The sequence below is a fragment of the Typopeltis vanoorti genome, chromosome 20 (genome assembly GCF_054136105.1).
Source record: "Typopeltis vanoorti isolate ZY-2024b chromosome 20, IOZ_Tvanoo_1.0, whole genome shotgun sequence".
In the NCBI taxonomy this organism is placed as follows: Eukaryota; Metazoa; Arthropoda; class Arachnida; order Uropygi; family Thelyphonidae; genus Typopeltis; species Typopeltis vanoorti.
This window is the reverse complement of record NC_143568.1, coordinates 94,782,110-94,805,974: the sequence shown is the minus strand read 5'-3', so window position 1 is coordinate 94,805,974 and position 23,865 is coordinate 94,782,110. Positions and strand designations below refer to the sequence as shown.

Below are 23,865 nucleotides of genomic sequence, written 5' to 3'. Positions count from 1 at the left end.
TCCCGAGATTTCGAAGAATAAATAGAGTAGGAGTCAAATGGATGTGTAATCTTATTAAGCAAAAGATTCATAAGAAAAGGACGATGTGGAAGGAATACCGTTTGCATAAGGATGATGTCCGTTATTAACGTTATAAGCAGCAAGCTAGAATAGTCACAACTGTTGTACGGAAAGCAAAGTCTGATTATGAAAAGAAACTGGCTCTGTGTGCTAAAGACAACCCACAAGAATTCTATCAATATGGTGCAAGTAAAAGAAAGAATGAATATGAAAGAATAACTCTTCTAAATCCAGATGGCGTGAGGGTTACAGATGCAGAAGAGGTTGTTCAGTTAATGAGTGCCCATTTCATTAAAAGCTATCAACCTGGTGAACGCAACACTGAGCTCACTGTTACCTCTTCACTAGATGAAGAAATGCAGGTGAGTGAGGCCGAGGTATTAGAGCTGTTGCACAAACTGAATAAGAATTCATCAATAGGGACTGATGGAATATCAGCATGTGTGCTAAAAGAATGTTCAGCTGAACTGGCCATTCCTTTGACCAGGATGCTTAATATGAGTCTTAGAACAGGGAAGATTTCACAGGAATGGAAGGAATATATGGTAATTCCATTGCACAAGGGTGGTGCAAAGACCGATGTATCCAACTATCGACCAATTAGTATCTTAGGTGTGGTGGTGAAGATTTTGGAAAAATTGGTTAGGGCCCGCATTCAGAAATGGGTTGATAGTGAATATCTACTTTGCAATGAACAATATGGGTTTACTAAAGGAAAGTCGTGTTTTAGCAGCTTGCTCACATTCTATAACAATGTTACCATTGAACTAGACAAGGAGAATGGATACACCATGACACTTTTGGATTTTGCTAAGGTTTTTGACAGAATACAGCATGGCAGACTGCTGCGTAAATTGGAGAAAATGGTTTGAGTTATACGATTTTAGCATGGATAAGAAGATGGCTGACAGACAAATATCAAAAAGTGGTATATGTGGGATTTGAGTCTGCAAGGTTTAAGGTAACAAGTGGTGTACCACAAGGATCAGTGCTTGGTCCACTGTTATTCAATCTGTACATTAATGATATTGGGAAGGATTTGACAAGTGACATACAGTTATTTGCTGATGATACAAAGATAGGTAGGGTAATCGGGAATGCTGCTGATATGCAGTCTTTGTAGATTGATTTGAATAGGCTGGAATTGTGGGTATGGGAAAATAGGTGTCAGTTCAATGTCAGTAAATGTAAAGTCATTCACTTCGGCATGATTAGATATCCAATGTCGTATTATATTGGTGGGATTTGGCTAGAAGAAACTTAATTCCTCTGCGATCGTTACTAATACTCTCCCACCTTTCTTATCTATCGTCCCTTAATAAACTGAAACTATCTTATTCTATTCCTGTAAATCTCCTGCTCTGTCTGCCAAATCTCACTAATAGCTATAATTTTTGTCACTGTTCTACTAAAGCTTGCCTTTATTCCTGATGCTTCTAGCATTAGTGTATACACATGACAAACTGATGAGCTGAGTCTTAAACCAAATCTACTCTTCCACAGTTTACACCCTTGACAAAACTAGTCCTCTATTTTTTAAGATTATCCCTAACAAGCTCGCTCTTATTCTGTTTGTCACTCACACTCACAACTGCCACTACTTAATTTAATGTAACCACCAAGATATATCAAGTTTCCTAAAAAATTCACATTTGCTTTTTCACTAAATAACAATTTTCCCAAGTTCAGGTCACCACACCACTCGTGTGTAACCCACCTTGCAAGTACAAATCCTTTCACTAATCAAAGTCACTTCATACTTCCACATTACTGTATGCCAGTTCTCTTACACAATCTACTTACTCATTGAAACGGCAGCTTTCTTCTCAGCTCACTCTTGCGATACCATGGCAAGACACACAATCCTTATTATTTTTAATCTTCTTTTGTACTTCACTCAACAACTCTTTCTTATAATACTTTTCTCCTTTCAAATCATTTATTCCAACCAATAAAATCATATCATCCCCTCATTCTACTTGCTTACATATTGCTTCAGTTACATCATGAATCCTCATACCCAGGAAACACACACACACACACACACACACACACACACTGTCATTACTCACTCATCTAGAATGCTCCCAATCACAGAATCGCCATATATCACCATGTTTTTTTTTTTTTGGTCCATTCCTGCTGTCTTAACTCTTCCCACACGTAGGAAGACAAATATGGAAGATAGATATTATAAAAGTGGCAAATTATTTTGGACTAGATCAAAAAGCAGAGAAATGGCGTACAAAAAAAAAAGTATAAAAAAAGAAATCAGAGATGATAAGAGGTGATATAAAAACTGAAGATAAGGATATTCTGGAGATCTGGTGGTAAGAATTATATTTTGGTTGTTCATAATAGTATTTCAAAATAATTAAATATTGATTAATTAATGTTTAAATAGCCTTACACAACATGTAGTACAGGAAACATGAAGTTTTGGTCCTAGAATCAGAGTATTTTACTGTAAGTGAGATGTCATCCTTGTCCAGGCTAGCAAGAATGACAATATAGGCTTGAGATGGAAGATGTACAGACATGCAGAAATATCAAGGAGAAAGGAATTTATGTGAAATTATAAGGCAAGTGATTATAATAATCTTAGAAATCAGCTTCGATTGGATGGAAGAACTGGAAGGAAAAGATATTGCCATCGCATGGGAGCTAGTGAAGAAATATTTATTAGCAGCAATGGCAAGAAGTATACCTCAAGTGGTGTAAATTGGATGCCTAATAAAATCAAACAGGAACTACAAAAAAAAGACATTATGAAAAAAAAGTAAGACAGATGTGGAGAGCAGATGCATCAGGAATATAAGATTTAGGCCAGGAAAGTGGCTAATATAGTAAGGAAGACAAAGACAACAATGGAATCAGGAAGAGACCAACACCAGAGTCCAAGGAAAATTCTAAGCAATTCTTTCATTATGTTGCCAGTAGAAGGAGAAATTATTGTGGATTAATTGATCAAAGACTAATCTAGGAGGTCCTTTGTCATACACACAGTCATTATACCATGACTTAAATACATTCAAATTCTCTGCAGACACACCACTCTCAGGCAATGCACTGCAATGATTCACAACTCTCCATGCAAAAAAACCTGCTTCCCACTCCCTTGCTCATCCCCCTCCTTATACAGCTTCCAGGATGACTACTTGTTCTTCCCCCATCTCCGACCATTTTATGAAAAACCTCTTAAACATTCATCCTATAATAATTCATCCCTTATCAACTTGTATGTCTCTATCATATCACGGCTCTCTTTCCTATCCACTAGACTGTAAATTGCATCTTCTCAACCATTCTTCATATTCAACATCCCCTACTTCAATATTCAATAGTCTCTGGGCTCTTTTCAATATCTCATCATCCTTTTGAAAACCAGGTGACCAAATCTATGTATAGTAGTCCATATGTAGCCTAATCAAGACCTTATACAATGGAACCAGGCTCTCCTTACTTCTACAAGTCAGTGTCTTCTGCAATATTGCCAGAATTCATTGTATTGTCCTCACAATTTTGCAATGTGTCCTTTAAATTTAGATCCTTATACACCATCATCTCAAGATCTCTTATGTCCTTCAACAACATATCCCACCAAGAATATATTCTACATCCCATCTTCATTTTGCAAATTTTAAAACCTTACATTTTGCAACATTGATCTGACATTCCCACTCTGTGCCCATTCACTCAGTCTATTTAAGTCTTCTTGTAAGGCCACAACATCTCCTCTACTTCTCATAGCTTGTCCCAACTTTGCATCATCTGGAAACAACTGAATATCTCTATTCAAGTCTTCCTCAATATCATTAACATACAGGCTAAACAGCAATGGCCCTAAAAAATAGACTGTAGAGGGACACAAATAGTGATTTTTCTCATCCAGGATATTGCTCCCATACACGACTTGTTGACATCCATCAGATAGTCAATATCTAATCCAATGCACTAGGCCAGGGGTGAGGAACCCTTGGCACGTGTGCCAAATGTGGCATGCCAACAACTTTTTCTTTTCCAGCATGCAATCCAGGTCTCAATTTAAAAAATAATTAAATACATATCCAACATCTTCGCTGAGTTGTATATTTTAACTTAATAGAATACAATTTTATTAAGTAGAGTGATACCAAATAAAAATGCAATAAATAAACAAACACTATCAACTGTTTTAGTAATAATAAGTACTAAGAAAATGAAACAAACATCTTCTTTCCAAGCCATCTATCTATGTGATTAGGTCTTTGGAATGCTGGCTATGACAAGAGGTTGAAGAAATGTGGATTGCAGAGTTTGGTGGATAGGAGGAAGAGAGGTGATATGATAGAGACATTTAAGTTAGTGAGAGGATTTTATCAGATTAATCCAGAGGGGATTATAAAAAGAATAGAAGGTGACAGGGGAAGAACCAGAGGTCATCCCTGGAAGTTATGTAAAAGTGTGGTGAAGAAGGGGGTATGATGAATATATTTTTACATGGAGAATTGTTAGTGAATGGAATGCATTACCAGAATGTGTTGTTAATGCAAGGGGTGTTAAGGAAAGATCGGTACTATCAACGTAAGAAGCCTGAACGGCAAAGAAATGGAGCTAGCTGAGGAATTAGATAAGTACCAGATCGACATAATAGGGGTGACTGAAACAAAAAAGACAAAAACTGGTGAGATCTTTCTGAGCAATAAATACAAAATGTTATATTCAGGCAATGACAATCAAGGAAAAGAAGGAGTAGCCATAGTATTCAACACAAAATACGAGGCTAATCTTCTTGAATGGCAGTCAGTCTCAAGTAGAGTAATGTGGGCAAATATGAGAATGGGGAACTGGACAATGAGACTTATTTGTGCCTATGGTCCCACAGAAGGTTCTACTAAGGTAGAAGTGGAGGAATTTTTTGAGGCGTTAGAAAAAGCAACTGACACAATGAAAAAGGAAAAGTTGGTCCTTGTTGGGGATCTAAATAGTAGAGTAGGAAATGATTGTGAGACATACAAAAATATTTTGGGAAAATTTGGAGAAAAGAGCAAAGCTAATAATAATGGCAAATATCTGTTGGATTTCTGCTCAGGACATGGACTGGTTATTACTAACACCATGTTCCAACATAAAAATGTGCACAAATTCACATGGAGAGAAGAGGCTAGGAATAAGAAAAGTCTCATTGACTATGTTATTGTTGATAGTGATGTTTTCTCCCTGGTGCAGGACACCAGAGTGTACAGAGGATTTGAAATTGGAAGTGATCACTATTTAGTCTTGAGCAGGATAAAATTGAATTTCATATTGAAAAGAATAACATGTAAGAAAGTTTTAAAGCGAATAAAAGTTGAGCAGCTCTCAGATGTGAACTGTAGACTAAAATACAGAAATATTATTGAAAAGAAAATGAAAGAGTTTGAGAACAGGAATCAAACCTTGGAGATTCAGTGGCAAACTCTGAAGGAAACATTGATTGATTCTGCCAGAGAGGCATGTGGTGAGGTTGTGTGCAAGGATAAAAAAATCAGAACTCCTTGGTGGACACAGGAAGTTAAAGAGGCAGTGAAGGAAAAGAAGAAAGCTTATCAAAAGTTCCTGGCAAATAAGTCAGCTTTTACTCTTACAGAATACAGAGACAAATGTAAGAAAGCTAAACAGTGTGTAAAACTAGCTAAACAAAAGTCATGGGAGGACTTTGGCAAGAATATAGAAAATAAATATCAAGAAGGTGGCAAAATATTCTGGAGGTTGTTGAAGAAGCTTAGGAATGGAGGAAAGAGTGCTGTAAAAGGAATTAGAGATGATAAAGGTGAAATGAAAACAGGAGAAAAAGATATCCTTGAAGTATGGAGTAATTACTTTGAAAAACTGCTAAATGAAACAAGCAGTGATGACAGCACAGTGATAAAAAACACTGACCAGGCATGCAGTCAGGAATACATATCCATACTTGAAGTAGAAAAAGCCATCAAAGGCTTGAAATGTGGAAAGGCAGCAGGAGTAGATGATATTCGACCAGAAATGCTGAAGTATGGTGGTATAAGAGTCTTACAGTGGCTGCACTGCATAGTTCAGAAAGCCTGGACAGAGGGACGAATTCCCGATGATTGGAGTAGAGCTCTCATAGTACCCATATATAAAAAGGGAAATAAAACTGAATGTGAGAATTACAGAGGTATTTCCCTACTGAGTGTTCCTGGCAAGATCTATGCAAGTATACTTGAGAAACGGTTGAGAAGAATTGTGGAAGAAAAGCTTGGCGAAGAACAAGCTGGATTCAGGCCAAATAGAGGCTGTCAGGATCAGATCTTCACTTTACGACAAATAGTCGAGAAAGCATGGGAATATAACAAAGATCTGTATTTAAGTTTTGTCGATTTGGAAAAGGCATATGACAAGGTGCCAAGAGAGAAGCTATTCAATACGCTGCAGTTATATGGTGTCAATGGGGCATTATATCAAGCAATACTTAGTCTTTATTTGAGTTGTGAGTCAGCAGTTAGAATTGAAGGAAGTACAGGAAGATGGTTTAATGTTAAATCTGGTGTGAGACAAGGATGTACATTATCCCCTCTGTTATTCATTATCTATATGGATCACATTATGAAGGAATGTGGTATTAAACCTGATATCAAAATTGGAGATGTTAATGTCAGCTCTTTGCTTTATGCGGATGATGTTATACTTCTAAATAAATCCGCTACAAGTCTGCAAGATTCTCTGACTAAAGTGAATAGCTGTTGTAATAGATATGGTATGAAGGTCAGCAATAAAAAGACAAAGACAATGAAAATAGGCAGAATCATTGAAAATGTCAACTGTGTTGTGAATGGAGAACCTGTGGAACAAGTAAAACATTTCAGCTACTTAGGCACAATTTTTACTGAAGATGGTATACTAAATATAGAAACAAACAACAGAATCAGCAAAGCTGGTATCGTGGGAAGTCAATTGAATAAATTCATATGGAATAAGAAAGAAATTAGTCGGAACACTAAATTAGCTGTATACAAGACTGTGTTCAAACCAATTTTAACTTATGGATCTGAGAGCTGGGTCAGAAGTAAAACACTTGACCAAAGACTAGAGACCGCAGATATGAGAGTCCTGAGAAAGATTAGAGGCATGAACAGATGGCATCAATGGCAATATCATATTAAAAACGAGGATATTAGGAAAGAACTTGACATTGTCAGCATCCAGGAATGCGTTAGCAGAGCTAATCTCAGGTGGTATGGTCACTTAAATCGAATGGGAGAGGAAAGATTAGTAAAACAAGTGTTCTCTGCCAGGTTGGCTGGAAAACGACCCAGAGGAAGACCAAGATATAGGTGGATTGATACGGTACAAAGTGCCTTAGACGATAGAAATATAAGATCTGATAATGTTGGAGTCTTGACAAGTAACAGACTGATTTGGAGGAAAATTGTAGATAGGAAGTTAGTAATGATGTAATTTTTTCATGTGGTACTGTCATACCCTGTACACCCCTTGAGGGTACATGGCAGGAATTTGATGATGATGATGATGATATGATAAATTCTTGTGTAGAGGCTTAAGTGCTGTGAGGACATTAAGTTGGAGGTTTAATGGATTTTTTTACAACACTCAAAAAGAATTAAATTAAAATTTTATACTTCCTATATTTCGTCCTAGTCACTAGGACATCTACGGGGATTACAAAAACAATTAATGTAACATGCACACAAAAACTTACAATACTAAGCCCAACCACATGGGTGACACTAAAGTCCTATCTAGGTGGAGCGCCCTCTAAGGGCGGTAGTAGGTGGCCTGGAATGTAAGGTGGGACCTCTGGTGATGAGTGTTTCCCAAATCTTTGGAAGCTTAATGCAACCGTATTTGTTAAGATTTGGTTGGTTTCTGAGAGCTGCTGCTGCTTCTAAGAAAAGTCTCTCTTTCTTGAATTTGCTGTGGTGGAGCATGGTGGTTTTCTTCCATGATACTGTGTGGGTGGTGTCCAAAACATGGTCAGCCAAGCCTGAATGGCCATAGTTGTGTTTAACGATGTACGACTTGTGTTCCTCCAGACGGATGGATGCTGATCTGCCTGTCTCTCCAAAGTCGCAAGCTTACAGGAAGAGGGTACTTTGTAAACTCTAGGCAGAGAGACAGGAGGGAGCTGATCTTTCGTACAACGGATAAGGGCTGCAAGTTTGCGGTTGCGCTTATATGCTGTGTGTAGGTTATACTTTTTTAGTATCTTGGCTATTTTTTCTGAAGTGCCTCGGATGTAGGGTATGGTGATGGCATTTTTAAAATCTTGTTGAAGAGAGGGACAGGGAATGGGGAAGGAATTGATTATTTTTTTGATACTGTGTTCGCTGTAGCCATTGGAGAGGAAAGTTCTGTGTATGTGGTTAAGCTCAGTAGTGAGGGCGGTTCCACTGGAACAAAGATTGTGGGCTCTCGGTAAGGGTTTTAATGATGCCATATTGTTGTGCGGGGTGGTGGTGGGAGAGTTTGTGAATGTATCTGCTTGTGTGTGTGGGTTTTCTGTATACAGTGAAGGCAAGCGTATCATTAGGCAGGCGCGTGACTAAGGTGTCTAGGAAGGGTAAACAATTGTTCTTTTCCTTTTCCATAGTTTTCCATAGAACAATTGTTTACCCTTCCTAGACACCTTAGTCACGTGCCTGCCTAATGATATGCTTGCCTTCACTGTATACAGAAAACCCACACACACAAGCAGATACATTCACAAACTCTCCCACCACTACCCCTCACAACAATATGGCATCATTAAAACCCTTACCAAGAGAGCCCACAATCTTTGTTCCAGTGGAACCGCCCTCACTACTGAGCTTAACCACATACACAGAACTTTCCTCTCCAATGGCTACAGCGTACACAGTATCAAAAAAATAATCAATTCCTCCCCCATTCCCCGTCCCTCTCGTCAACAAGATTTTAAAAATGCCATCACCATACCCTACATCCGAGGCACTTCGGAAAAAATAGCCAAGATACTAAAAAAGTATAACCTACACACAGCATATAAGCGCAACCGCAAACTTGCAGCCCTTATCCGTTGTACGAAAGATCAGCTCCCTCCTCTCTCTCTGCCTAGAGTTTACAAAGTACCCCCTTCCTGTAAGCTTGCGACTTTGGAGAGACAGGCAGATCAGCATCCATCCGTCTGGAGGAACACAAGTCGTACATCGTTAAACACATCTATGGCCATTCAGGCTTGGCTGACCATGTTTTGGACACCACCCACACAGTATCATGGAAGAAAACCACCATGCTCCACCACAGCAAATTCAAGAAAGAGAGACTTTTCTTAGAAGCAGCAGCAGCTCTCAGAAACCAACCAAATCTTAACAAATACGGTTGCATTAAGCTTCCGAAGATTTGGGAAACAATCATCACCAGAGGTCCCACCTTTCATTTCAGGCAACCTACTACCGCCCTTAGAGGGCGCTCCACCTAGATAGGACTTTAGTGTCACCCACGTGGTTGGGCTTAGTATTGTAAGTTTTTGTGTGCATGTTACATTAATTGTTTTTGTAATCCCCGTAGATGTCCTAGTGACTAGGACGAAATATAGGAAGTATTAAATTCTAATTTAATTCTTTTTGAGTGTTGTAAAAAATCCATTAAACCTCCAACATAACTATATGATAAATATGTTGTCAATTGAATGAACTTCCCATGACGAGTCTGCCAAGTCTATAGAGGATGCTATAATAATAACAGTAATTTATTGATTGCTAAAATGTGTGTCTCCGACACTTGAAACATCCAGGAATTTTTTGATAGGGTTATCGCTCTTTTATAGTTCTAAATCGAATGATTATTATCTGTACTTGTAGCAGTTCTCCCACCCCCAATAATAATAATAATATACTGACATACAAGTTTTGTCCCGTTCAGTTGTTGCATCGTTTGCCAGGCAGCCAGATGTAGCATGACTCTTTTACCATCCTTTTATATATTTTTTTTTTGTGTTTCATGAAGAATTTATTGGTTTCTAAAGTGTGTATATATGTGAATTTGGAGTTAGTTAAATTGTAAGTCATTAAAATATGGATTGGAAGTATTCATTGCCAATTAATATGTTTAACTTATTAGATATAAATGCAAATTTTCTTTAATTACCATAAACATAAGTTATTGTTAAAGCTATGTGAAATGTATTATCAATATTCAGGATTATGAAGTGTTATCTACACATGATTAAATGGCATGTGTACCCTTCTTTTTTTGTGTAGGTAGGCTTATAATTGTACTAATTTTATGGTTTGCTTAAACCTCATAGGTGTATGCAGAGAGTGGTTATGATGAGATTTTCTGAGTACAAATTATAATTTTTGTCAGTGTCCATATGTCTCTGTCCACATTTTTACACAGATCTTTCATTAAAGTTGCAAGCTGTATGAAGAAAGCAATTATTTTTTGTATGTACCATGTGCTTGTACAACTTTGGTCATTCAGTTGTAATTTACTTTTTTTCCTTTGCCTTTCACTTTATTCCCTTCTTGACTTTCTTTCTTTCTTCCTCCTTTTTTCTATTCATATTTATGCTATATATATAAATATTCCATAATCATATATTTTTATTTGCTTCCTGCTCTTTATAGATTGTACAGAATGTCACAACCACCAGCAAAGAAACATAGACATTGAAATGAAAAGGATAGTAGAGAATTTAAAGTATACTGAACTAAAAACTTTTGTATAATTAAGAAAGATAATAAAGCATTAGAGAATTAATTTCTCATGAACTGAGGAAGACAAAAAAAAAAAAAAAAACATCCGATACTTTGATGAAATTTATTTCAGGTTGGCCTAGTTCCAACTTAGTTGCTGCTAGTTTTGAGGTTTCAAAAGTTATTGTCCAACACGGAAAACCACTCAGTGATGGGGAGTATGTTATGTTCTGAGCCAGTTGTTTGTAGGACTTCTGTAAAGAGACATTTTGAAATTGTTTATAAGAACTTAAGCAATAAAAGTGAGCAAGAACAAAGAGAATTAATTTCTCATGAACTGAGGAAGACAAAAAAAAAAGAAACATCCGATACTTGGATGAAATTTATTTCAGGTTGGCCTAGTTCCAACTTAGTTGCTGCTAGTTTTGAAGTTTCAAACGTTATTGTCCAACATGGAAAACCACTCAGTGATGGGGAGTATATTAAAAAAGCATGGCTAGAATGTGCACCTTTAATATTTGACAATCTTTCAGAAAAGGTAAATTTATTCAGTGCATTAAAAATTTATCTGCGAGTAAAAAACAGTTAAGGATAGGATGCATAAGTTGGAAAGGAATACAGCAGAACAATTAACAAAATATTTGGCTTCATGTAAGTTCTTTTCTATTTGTGTTGATGAGAGCACAGACATTTGTTAGATCTTGAATGAGGAGACTCTTTCAAGAAAAGAGAGTCATTCATTCAGGATTTAACTAAAACACAATACTAAGTAAGAAAATACTTGTACTGTTAGCAAAGTAAGCATATTATATGAGAGAACATGTCACATTTTCTTTAGAAAATAAAAAAAATAGAAATAAAATTTGCATGTCTAAACATAAATATATTGTTTAAAGCATTAATGTTAAATTATGCTCTATACAAGAACATGTATCTAAGTGCTAACAAAAGTCCAAAGGTTGCTAGCTGACCACCACCGATTACGTAAACTCTGAAGCAGAGGTGTGACGCCACTTCGTAAGAGCGAATAGGAAGGCGCCATGGATAAGATTTGAAGGTGGAAAGAGGGGCGCTATGAAGGAGGATAAAAGCGAGTTCACATGTGTTTGAGGCCCCTTTTTTTGCCTGTTCCTGTTTCTCGTGTGGACCAGCGATGCTGATGACCGGAAGGAAGCTTGACGACGACGAGCTGCAACCTTTTTCCCGTTGCTGACTGACACAAGTCGAACAAGGCTACATGCGAGATGACAACAGTTCTCAAAATTCGGGCCATCGGTAAAGGCTTTACCGATGTGAGATAGCAAAGGATTCTCTTTGATGGCGGTCGAGCTGACCACAGCAACCCATGAGATGAGCGTGTGTCCAACAAAGAAAAATACCCAATTCGTGACGAGCACGTCACTTCCGTGTGGCGGCAACCTACCGTAGCAGAAAGGTATCCCCTCACAAAGGACGGATGAGAGAATCACGACATCATCACGTCAAGGTGGTAATGTACTGAAAATCTTTTTTTTTATGTAATAATTAGCTTTAGACGAAGGAAGGAACAAGATTTTGACTAGGAGGAAAGAGAACTTTATAGTGACCATGTGCAATGACTTATTGACTGTATTGGACTGGTAGTCTGAGAACTTAAGATTGTGTGGTTCTTAATCTAACATGAAGGATTCAAATGACAGAACATTTAGTTTAGAAACTGAACTTATGTTTTGTTCTATGTGTGAACTTAATTTACCTATGGAATGTGAATGGCATGCTTGTCAGATTGAAAATTTCTTATTTGCTTAACTAGTGATTTAGTAATGATATAAATCATTTGCCTTTGACATGTTAAACTTAATTGTAATCTCTTTGACCATTTAATAAACAGTTTTTCTATGCAAGCCTGAGTTTTGTTTGAGCATGAGACTGATTTTACCACTCACAAAATTACGGATCTATGCACAAGGGAAATATAAAGGAAGCTAAGAGCATTTACACCATGACTGAATGCTAAGATTATTTTAAGCTACTTAATTCTTTCAACAGGGTTAGGTAACACTCGAACTCCGGGAAGGTTTCTTTGGATAAGAATTTTCTGTCCTAAAGCTCTGACTGGCACAGCTAAAACAAACAAATATCGTCAGAGTTCGAAAAGGGAAACGGCCCCCAGAGAGATAGTTTAGAGATTTATTCTTAGTTGGCACAGGAGAAATAATAGTAGTGAATTTATAGGAAACCAACAACGTAACACATTACATCATCAGTTAGGCTAGCAATCTTTGCTCAATTTTGTAGGGTTCACAAAGTATGTGAAGAGATGATTAACTTTGTGACACTACCTGAGCACAGCACTGGGGTTGAAATATGTAAAGCAGTTATGAACAAATTATCTATTCAACAAATTGATATTTCAAAAGCAGTATCTGTCACGATAGATGGTGTACCCAGCATGATTGGTAAGGAAGCGGGATTTGTAAATCTGTTTGCAAAACATGTTGGTCATCCACTGATAGGTTTTCAGTGCATCATATATGAGGAGACTTTATGTGCAAAAGATGGCCTAAAGGAACTTTAGGCCTACTTTTGCACATACACAAGGCATATATGATTCAAGCTACTTCACATTCTTTCTAGACAATAATAACTGCAGTCCTACAAATACATTCTCAGTCATTCAAACTTTGCACAAAATATATACTTTCATCCTAACAACTTCTGTTTCCTACTTCCTTTTTTTTTATCCATTTTCTTACTAATCCTGTAGAAATGTCTAACTCCAATCCTATATTGGTCAAAAATTATATTGTTGCTCACACAAATCCTTCCTTTCATGAAATTAATGCCGAACATCCACCTACAGAACATATCCCTTCTACACAACATACAGAATCATTTGCAATCATTAGCACTCCCCCCCTCTTCCACCTCCTAAATTGGTTATTCAGGATAAGTTAATTATTTTTTTATTTACAGTGTGACAAAATTAATAGTTTTTAATTTAGAGTTCACTATGCAGTAGCTGAGATTGATATGTGAGGTTTATTTAAGTCTTAGATTTCTTAGTGATCAATTTCAGTGTTTTGTTCACTCATCCAAGACAGAATGGCAGGGAGAGGGAGATCATTATGTAGATTATGAAGATAAGTGAGCAAGTATCAGTATGCAGAGTGTGCAACATGCTCATGCACTATGAGACGTCTATGAATGTCAGAAGTAGCATGTACAAAAGGTATGGTATGAGTGCAGGTGTGACTGATAGTAAGATAGTGTGTGTGTGAGACTGAGCCAGAAAGTGAGCAAGACTGAAAGTAAAATACAAGACGTATGGCAAAAAAGAGAATGCAACTGACAATAAGATAATGAGTATGAATGGCAGTGAGAAAGAAAGTGTGAGTGAGAGCAAGAAAGCAAAAAAGAGAATGTGATTAATGGCAAGTGAGCATGCATGAATGGCAGGGAGAAAGTGACTCAAAACATGACAGCAAAGTTGATGAAGATGAGCAAGAGATGAAAAAAATATGCAGAACAAAATGAGAATTCTAGGTATGCACAGAAGAGTGAGGAAGAATAGGATGAAATACAACTGTGTAAAAGTGGTAACAAATGATTTAAGAGTCGTGCTGTATGAAGATTCAAATATTAGAAGTGGTGAATGAGAAAGTGCATAAGGTTTAATTTCTTGGATGCAAATAAGCAGAGTAGAGGCATTCGATATAAGGAATAAGTGAGAAAAGTGTTGGTAGTCATAGGGAATGAATGATTTGGTTGGGAATGAGGAGAATATCAGAATGGATATTAGGAGGTTACTGAGGAGAATAAAAGATACGAGTTAGTGATAGGCAATGTAAAGGTGCTGCTCAGGTATGACAGTGATGTGTTGAGACAGTGAGCAGAGTCCATGAACAGTATGCTGGAACGCTGTTCCAGCATACTGTTCATGGACTCTGCTCAAGAAGAAGGGAGTGCAGGTTGTGAAGGCATAGGATGATTCTGAGAGAAGAATGGAACAGTATACAAGAGACAGACTGCAGTTAAATGGTTACAGTGCAAGTCAAATGGAGAGGCTGTTACTGAAAGGAAGAGTAATGACTACTGTGAATAGAACATAAATTTGTTCTATTCACAGATTATGAACAGAGGAATTTCAGATTATGAATGAATGGAAGTAAGAGGTAATGTGAAGAGCAGGAAAGTAGGGAAAGTAGGATAGGAGAGATTAGAGAAGTGCTTGTGAATGGAGAGGTAAGTAGTGTGAGTGAGGAGAATGCAAAAACAGGAACACAAGTGTGGAAATGGTGATGGTGGGGGGGGGGGCAGTCAAGACAAACAGCTGCATGAAGTTTGGATGCTGGATGTGGAAGTGAATGTGTGAACAGACAAGATTAGATTGGATGGCCTGGAATGTGGGAGAAAGTTTGAGTCTGGAATGGATTGTCAGAAGAGAGGTATGGCCAGGAAATCAAAGGGAGCAGTCATATCTGAAAAGTGATATCAGTGAGAGTTCTTAAAGATCCAGAAATGAGCTATTATATTTGTTTACAAATGCCACAAGTATCCAAAGGGGAACAAAATTGTATTGTTGCAATGACCCATTTTCCCCAAAATTGGCAGAATAAGTAAGGCACAACTAATGAGGACACATCTTGACAAGAACAGAGATAGAGAAGTAAGGTAAGATGTTTTTTGTGAAGACAGATAGAGAAGAAAGGTAAGAAATGTTGTTGATGACAGCAGAGGAGTTAAGCCCATCGAAGATACAACAAGGATATACTGGTAGCAGTTCTGAGACAGTATGGTGTGAAGTAGAGGTGGACAAGATGAAATGTTTAATCATATGTTCTATAGATCTGGTAATGTGGAAGACAATGAGGAGGAAATATAAACAAATTCGCCTAGCAAATAAGAAATAAAAGTGATCATTATGGGTGAATTTAATTATGGTAATACAGACAGGAATGAAGAGATGACATCTGAAAGAAAAGAGAACGAATTTCTTGAATTTTTAGAGACAACTACCCTAGACAATACATAACAGAAACAATGTGAAGATTAACCACACTACCAGCCAGGACATATATATACACCCAAATTACCATGGATACGAAGTGCATTTTAAAATTGTAATACCATTGATATTACATTGAAATATATGATGGATACGAAGCGTATGAGGATGCGTATTTGATCCATAATAGCCGGTAAGGTGGTTAAGGGTCATGGATTTGATTATCTCATCAGAGGATGTTATTATAAATGAGATGTTGATTTTCCCTCCATGGTGAAAGTGATCATGTAGTAATCACCTGGGTGGTGAGAACTATATGTGGAACTATAAGGCTGCTGATTATGAAAAGCTCAGGAGACAGTTTGCATTATCATCGAATGAGGAACCAGATGAAAAGAAGATCAGTGCTGCTTGGAAGCCTATTCAAGAAATATCTAACGGAGGCAATGTCTCAATTGTTAAAATTGTCAGGAAGTTACAGAAGGTAGGCCTGAAATGGATGGATGAAGTAGTATTAAGTATGCAATCAGGAAGAAAGTATTATGCTGGCAGCATAAAATGAGTGGTAAAAATCAGTTGCATTAGGAGTATAGAGAGCAGGAAATGATGGTGACTCACTTAGTAAGGATAAAAGTGCAGTAAGAGCAGCAGCTAACCTAATGAGCAAATAAATACTTCAGGGAGTATATTTGATATGTAGATATAAGAAAGGATGATTATGGAGGGATGATTTGGTGAAAATGCTAGAATGATAACCACTGCAGAGGCTAAAATTGAGATATTAAATAAGCAATTTATAAAATGTTTTATTTTTGTGAGTACAACATTATGCAGAGCTTCAGTGTAGTGGGAAGAGTAGAGGAGGAACTGATGGGGGAGTGAGCAAGTGATATAAGATATATCTTGAATACATGCACCCACAAAACACCAGGTGTTTTGTGGGTGCATGTTCCAAGTAGATAATAACTGCCTCAATGTACTTGTATAATATGAGTCTTACACTGGACTATATTCCAGAGGAATGAAAAGAGGACAGAACTGTTTCATTTCATGAGAGAGAGGCAATGTCAATCTATATGTCAGGAGTCACGGTAATGGTTTAGATCCAGAATTGGGTTGATATATGAAATGAGCAATTCATAAAGATATGTCATTCTTGTGGCATCATGCAGGGCTTTAATGCAATGAGAAGAGTAAAGAAGAGACTGGTGATGATTGAGCAGGAGGTATATCATCATATTTTGAGAAAATGTTCCAGGGAGTTAACAGCAGCTCTAATGTACATGTTTCACAAGTTCTACACTGGGCAAACTTCCAAAGGAGTAGAAAGAGGACAAAATTGTTCATCTACATAAGGGAGGTGATAAGACTGAGGCTTCAAATCACAGACCAATCTGTGTATCTTGAGTCACTGCTAAAGTGTTTGAAGATATTAGTGAAAACCAAGATCTAGAATCAGATTCATAACAGTAGCAACCTCTTTAATGGACAGCATGGGTTCTCCAAAGGAAGATCATGTTTTAGCAATCTATTTACTTACAAGGTGACAAATACAGTGGACAAGGGAGATGCACATGCAGTGGCATATTCAGATTTTGTAACAGCCTTTGATAGATTTCCACATGACAAGATGTAATTAAACTTGAACAAATGGGGATTAGTGCACTGAATTAGAGACTGGCTGTTTGACAGGTGTCAGCAAGTTGTGTACTGTTGGAACGTCCTTCTTGGCTCTATGGTTCACCATCTTATTGTAATGTTATTCTTAATAAAATCAATTAATTGCTGGTTGATTACTAATCAAAATGTAAGGAAATTTATATTTATGCTGCACCACCCTATATTTAGATTTGTCTATGTAAAATAGTAGAATCAATCTTCAATTAACTTAGCAGTCTCCTTATTCATACAGGCCGAATTTAATATTTTTCACTTAGGGCTCCCGCAAAGTTTGAACTTTTTATGAACGGTGCAATGAAAAAGAATCAGGCACACACAATATTGAAATCAATAAAACAAAACTTTTAATACAAAGTTAGATGACAAATACATAAATTTAACTCCTAAAATAAGATAATACAATTAACTTAGTTCTTCAGATCAAAAGATTCATATTAAAGTAGTCTTCAAATCTTCAGATACAAAATTCACAGTTCTCTCAATAACTAGATTGTTCATGCCGATCAATACTACAGAATTTCTTGCTAAATAAATTTGCTGGTACCACTTAGTTACACTTTATATTTAACACTTAGCAAGCACTTATAACATTATTAATCATGGCAGTTATTGCTTCAAGGGGAAATATTTTCAACTTCTAACTTCGGCTAAATTCGGTGAAACGCCACAATAAATGTTAGGACATTCGAGATGGAGCTATCACTTAAACCTTCACACTGAAATAAAATAAAATAGGATTGTTCGTACCGGGATTAATCCTTAGCACATCAGATCCAATGTGAGCACATTTCAAATTCACTTATTACTCCGATGGAACACTATTCAAAAGAATTCTTCAAGGAGATAAATGAATTATTATTTATCGCGCTACACAATTCTTGACGGGCTTACTATAGGGCAGAATAATTATTCCAAGTTTACTACTGTATAACAAGTTGAGCTTTGTACAATCCTTCTTTAAAGCGATATAGGAATACGTAGTAATTCTAAAACTTAGTGGATTTATTCTGAATCTTCTATTAATCTTCCGGTCTTTTAGTTAGCTTATTACAGCACTAAATTCCTATTACTGCCACTGCTGACTTTACTCTCAGCTGTCTCTAAGTTTTCTCCTCGTCTCTGTACACTTCTGAATGCTACTCCCTTGAATTCCCTGCCCTTCAGTGTCCTTGTTTACTTTTACCTCTCGCTTATAATGCCTTCCTTCTTCCCACCTAAAACTTGTTCACTCCGTCCAACTCATTAATTTCTCCTCTCCCCATTATCGAAGCTCATGCTCTACCTCGCGCATTCTATTTTATTTCTATCTCCATGGCAACGATCAAAACAGAACATAAACATAAGCATTAGCGTTACATAAGGTTTATTATTCATGTATTTACACTGAGTAATGAAAAATAATAATAAAAATATTATAGTTACTTAATTTCTCCTTCACTTTCATTTACAAATATTAATAATAAAACATATGTTACAGTTTATATAAGGCACATAAAAGTTACATACATAGAGTTCCTAATAATATTATTAAAGGAATAAAGTAATAAGATAAATGTTATTTACTACAGAGTCCTTTCAATAGTATAATATACATTAAAATTATATAATCAAATAATAGCTGATAAAATTCAAGGATAATACATGAATAATAAATCTTAAGCAAGGGACTAACAAATAATATTTAAACATGTCTTGCTTAGTATATGGTAGATTATGTTAAATGTGCATGAAGAATAAAAACTTCTAGTAGCAAGGCTTATACGTTGGTCATACATAACTGGTAATTAGTTTACGGAATTAACAATGCATATAAAATATATTAATTAAAGGTAACTTTAATAAATAACTTCTATATTTCGGGAACGTCACGCTGCCATCTTCAGGAACATAAAGATATGGTATGTGCACGCAGGCACTAACAAAAGCAAATGAGGAAGAAAGCAAGAAACTAATATTGTTCCTAAAGTCCTAATGGTACCCTCTGGTGGGCTAATTTGATGAGAACTTCAGCCCAACTGCCAAGACAACCAAATTAGCCCGCCAGAGGGGCACCATTAGGACTTTAGGAACAATATTAGTTTCTTGCTTTCTTCCTCATTTGCTTTTGTTAGTGCCTGCGTGCACGTACCATATCTTTATGTTCCTGAAGATGGCAGCGTGACGTTGCTGAAATATAGAAGTTATTTATTAAAGTTAACTTTAATTAATATACTTTATATGCATTGTTAATTCCATAAACTAATTACCAGTTATGAAGAAGAAAAACATACAAAACAATTTTATTCACAGTTTAACAGTACGGAGAGCAATATTCCAGAAGAGAAAAGTCACTAGTAGTGGTGGTGTGCCCCAAGGGTCTATTTTAGGACTGTTGCTGTTTAACATGTGTGTTAATGATATTGGAGAAAGTGTGAATGGTGATATGCAGATGATGCCAAGTTGGGAAAAACTATGATGAGTAGAGAAAATGTTAGGAGTAATGCAAAGGGATCTGAATCAACTGGGTGAATGGGAAAGTCAGTGGGACTATAAATTTAATGTTGCAAAGAGAAAGGTTTTAAAATTTGGGAAGCAAAGATAGGATGCACAGTATACAATTGGCAGAGATATATGAGAAGAGGTGGAGAAGATATGTGATCTAGGGATGGGATGACAGATAAGGACCTCAAATTTAGGTGATACGTCACTAAAATGATGAGGACAACACAAGAGATAACTGCAATGATCAATGAGCTGGAGGACACTGAAATGTAGAAATAGGAAGATTATGGTTCTATTGTATAAAGCCTTGATCAGGCTGCATATGGATTAGTGTGCACAGATTTACTCACTTGATTTTCAAAAAAAAAAAAAAAAAAAGTTGAAGGGATATTGGAATGGATCCAGAGACAACTGACTAAGGTAGTTTCTTTTCTATGAAATGCTGAATATGCAGAAAGATTGAGTCCAGTGGACAAGAGGAGAGAAATATGATATGTAAGGTAGTAAGGAGTTATTACCAGATTAATGTAGAAAAGGTTTTTCATAAAATGGGGTGAGAACAAGAAGCTATTGTCAGAAGCTGTATAATGAGGAATCTGAGCATGGTGGATGAGGAGCAAGCGTTTTTATTTACTTAGATAGTGGTGGTGAGTTATTGGAATACATTATATGAGTGTGATGAGCTAAGGTACAGATTTAAGGTACAATGAGCTATGTGCATGATAGTGGACCACTCCTGATTAGTCTTTTGATTCCATGGAGGTGTGATTATAACAATAATTTATTTCTATAATGCCTTCTCACTCATTAAGTCTCTGAGAATAAAAGATCATGTTCTTTTTTTCTCTTTTATTGTATATATTGGTTTGTTCTCCTTTGTGAATTCTTTGTATGCCACTCACTACCCTTATATGAAACCTCCTATAACCAGACTAACTCTTTTATGACTTTTTCCATGCTACACTTTATATTCACTGCTAACATTTTAATATAAATTCTTTCTTTATCTGTTTCAATTTGAATAATTTTGCATCGCCGAAGTGAAGCCTTTTGGCTCTCTTTTTCAGTACTATTTTTATTTTCAAGTAGAATATTAGCCCTTTATTTGGTTGTAACTTACACTAGGAAAACTAAGTTACATTACCTGTGTGCGACAAATTCTGTAATCTGCTGGTGAACCATCAAAATGAGTATCATCTATGACCTTTCCCATAGCTACAAATAAATATATAAATAAAGATACATATATGTAAGATCAATAACCCACAAGTGAATCAAACTATTCTGATAAAACTATAATTAATCAAAATAATTAATCACATAATTTAATCAGAATTAGTAACTCTTAAAATGGTTTATATACAATACACTTTTAGCTGTTTTTAATCAATGATTGTCAACTAACATGATGTTTGTGGAAAATTTACATTATTCAAAAAAAAAAATACTCTATCAACATGGTTGTAGTAATTTCATAAAAATCTGACAAGTGCATCGATAGGATATGAAAAGGTTGTTGGAAGAAGTAAGAGTGAAGAGTAAGAAAGTGAAAATTGTAAGTATATTACCTCAATATGATAAAAATGAATTAAGAAGAAGAAGGGTAATGATGCCAAACGATTTGATGTGTAGGCTGTGAACACACAGATCAAAGGGAAAACCACCTTGTACTATAATAATTCCCTAGTAATGTAGCATTCCTACACCACCAACCGGTGAGTAGAGAGAAACACACACAAAATTATCCTATTACTAACAGAAATATCACCTGAAGTAATTTATTAGCTTTTAGAATGTAGTGATATATAAATTATATATATATATAACAAAAAGAATTAGTGATTTCAACTTAGGAAAAATTATTTCTTTGCAGAATTTTCAACCAAGTCTTGTAGTCATCCAGCATAGATGGCTAAGAAACATGGCAAACTAGCAAAGATGACAGCCAGATTTCTGCACTGTAAAACTTTACTAGCAACCTTAGGCATGATATGTAAGTCAGATTCTTTCTTACATTCTCCGGAAGATAAGTTGGATTAATTATTCCATATAGAAGTTTACCATGTGCCTTACTTAAGTGATCTGTCATACTTTGAAGAACATCAAGACTGCATTAGATACAAAATGACTGATAATTTTGGTCTTGAACAATACACAATTTCTTTCAGTCACAGAATTCAATGAAACAAAATAAGACTGCCATCAAATCCCATATGTGGGATTTTATGGCAGTCTAGAATTTATGGAATTTAAAAAAGAAAAAATTATTACTATTATTATTCAGGCCTCCAGAAGGACCTCCCACGATGAGTCTTTTGACTCATCGTGGAAGGTCCTTCTCAGAAAACACAGTCTATCATACCACTCCTTGAACTCACTGACCATTCTTGACCACTCACTTAGACAATGCATTCCACAGTTCAACCACCCTCCATGCAAAGAAACCACTCCTCACCCTCTTGCTCAAAACTTCTTTTCATAACTTCCATATAGAAGTTACAAAAATAGTCATCGCTCCTTCCTGCCATTCCATCAAGCAAAAGAACTCCCCAATGTCTATCCTGTAACTGCCTCTCAACAGTTTAAAAGTCTCAATCATATCATCTCTCCTTCTATCTTCCAAACTCGGCAGTCCACATTCCCTCGGTCGATCCTCGTAACTGACATTGTACAGTGCTGAAAGCATCTTTGTTATCCGCCTCTGTACACTTTCCACAGTTAATTTATCCCCTTCAAATCCTGGGGACCAAATTTGAGAACAATAGTCTAAGTGTGGTCTGATCAGGGTCTTATAATACAACGGAATGATAACTCTTTTATCTGTGCAGATCAGCATCCTTCTCAGTATTGCAGCAATCCTCTGGGTTACCTTCACCACCTTTGCAATATGCTCCCTGAATTTCAGTTTCCTATCAATCATCACGCCCAGATCTCATCTCCTCTACTTCCTCCAGTATAGCTCCTCATCGAGTATGCATCATCCCATCGATGGATCACAAACTTCAAGACTTTACATTTTGCTGAATTAAACCAAACCCCCAATCATTTGCCCATTTGTCTAGTTTATTCAAATCTTCTTGCAGGGCTACCATATCTGCAGTATTACGGATAACCTTTCCCAGCTTCACATCATCTGCAAGCAACTGAATATCCCCTTGCAATCCATTGACAATGTCATTGATATAAAGGTTGAACAATACAAGTCCAAGGACTGAGATTGTGTCTGCTTCTTCACCCGTGGAATACAGCTTACTATTGCTGCTAACAAATATTCCTTCACAATTCCCCAAGCACTAATGATATCCTGGCCTTCCAATTCTGCCCTCTATGGAACTGCCTCTAGTTGATACCTAAGACTATTATAATCACCCACCTTATAATTCCACATACGTTCCCTTTTCTTTGATACTCCTGCATGTTTATTCATCTTCCAAGTCAAAACCACATGGTCATTCTCTCCAACTGGTGGGAAAGATGTCATCTCACTTATTATCAGCTCTTCTGGCGCTATGACCAAATCCAAAACTCTTGAACCTCTTGTTCCCTTTATTACATGTTGCCTAAGACATTTGTCCCTCAAGAATTCTAGCAATTCCATCCCCTTATTACTACATACATTTTCCTCTTCCCAGCTTATACTGCTGTAGTTAAAATCTCCCATAACAACCATTCTTCTTGCACTTGCTAAGTTTAACTGCCTAAACATCTCCTGCTCACCACCCTCTGTGCTCCTTGGTTTGTAGCAAAATCCCACTAAATATCCTGTCTTGGTCACTTCTACTTCACATCATATGCTTTCAAAACCATTAGTGTCACTGCCTTCCAAATCCTCCACTCGTAGAGGACATAAGTCATCACTTATCATAAGCAGTACCCCACCACCACATTTTCCTTTCCTATCCTGCTGAAAAATGCTGTACCCTGCTACTTCAATTCCTGTTATTATATCATCCTCCGTCAACCATGTCTCAGAGATCCCAATAATCTTTGGTCAGGCTGATG

General features: G+C 36.6%; 1 protein-coding gene across 4 annotated transcripts in view; it reads right to left on the bottom strand.

Annotated features, from left to right (window-relative positions):
* Nucleotides 1-23,865, bottom strand: part of LOC150095677 (syntaxin-like) — a 280,662-nt gene that overhangs the window by 146,222 nt on the left and 110,575 nt on the right. For all 4 annotated transcript variants that reach the window (XM_090410061.1, XM_090410062.1, XM_090410060.1 and 1 more), the window contains exon 5: nt 21,008-21,078. In XM_090410061.1, the coding sequence (XP_090266187.1) occupies nt 21,008-21,078 (71 nt within the window). The remainder of the gene's footprint in view (nt 1-21,007; nt 21,079-23,865) is intronic.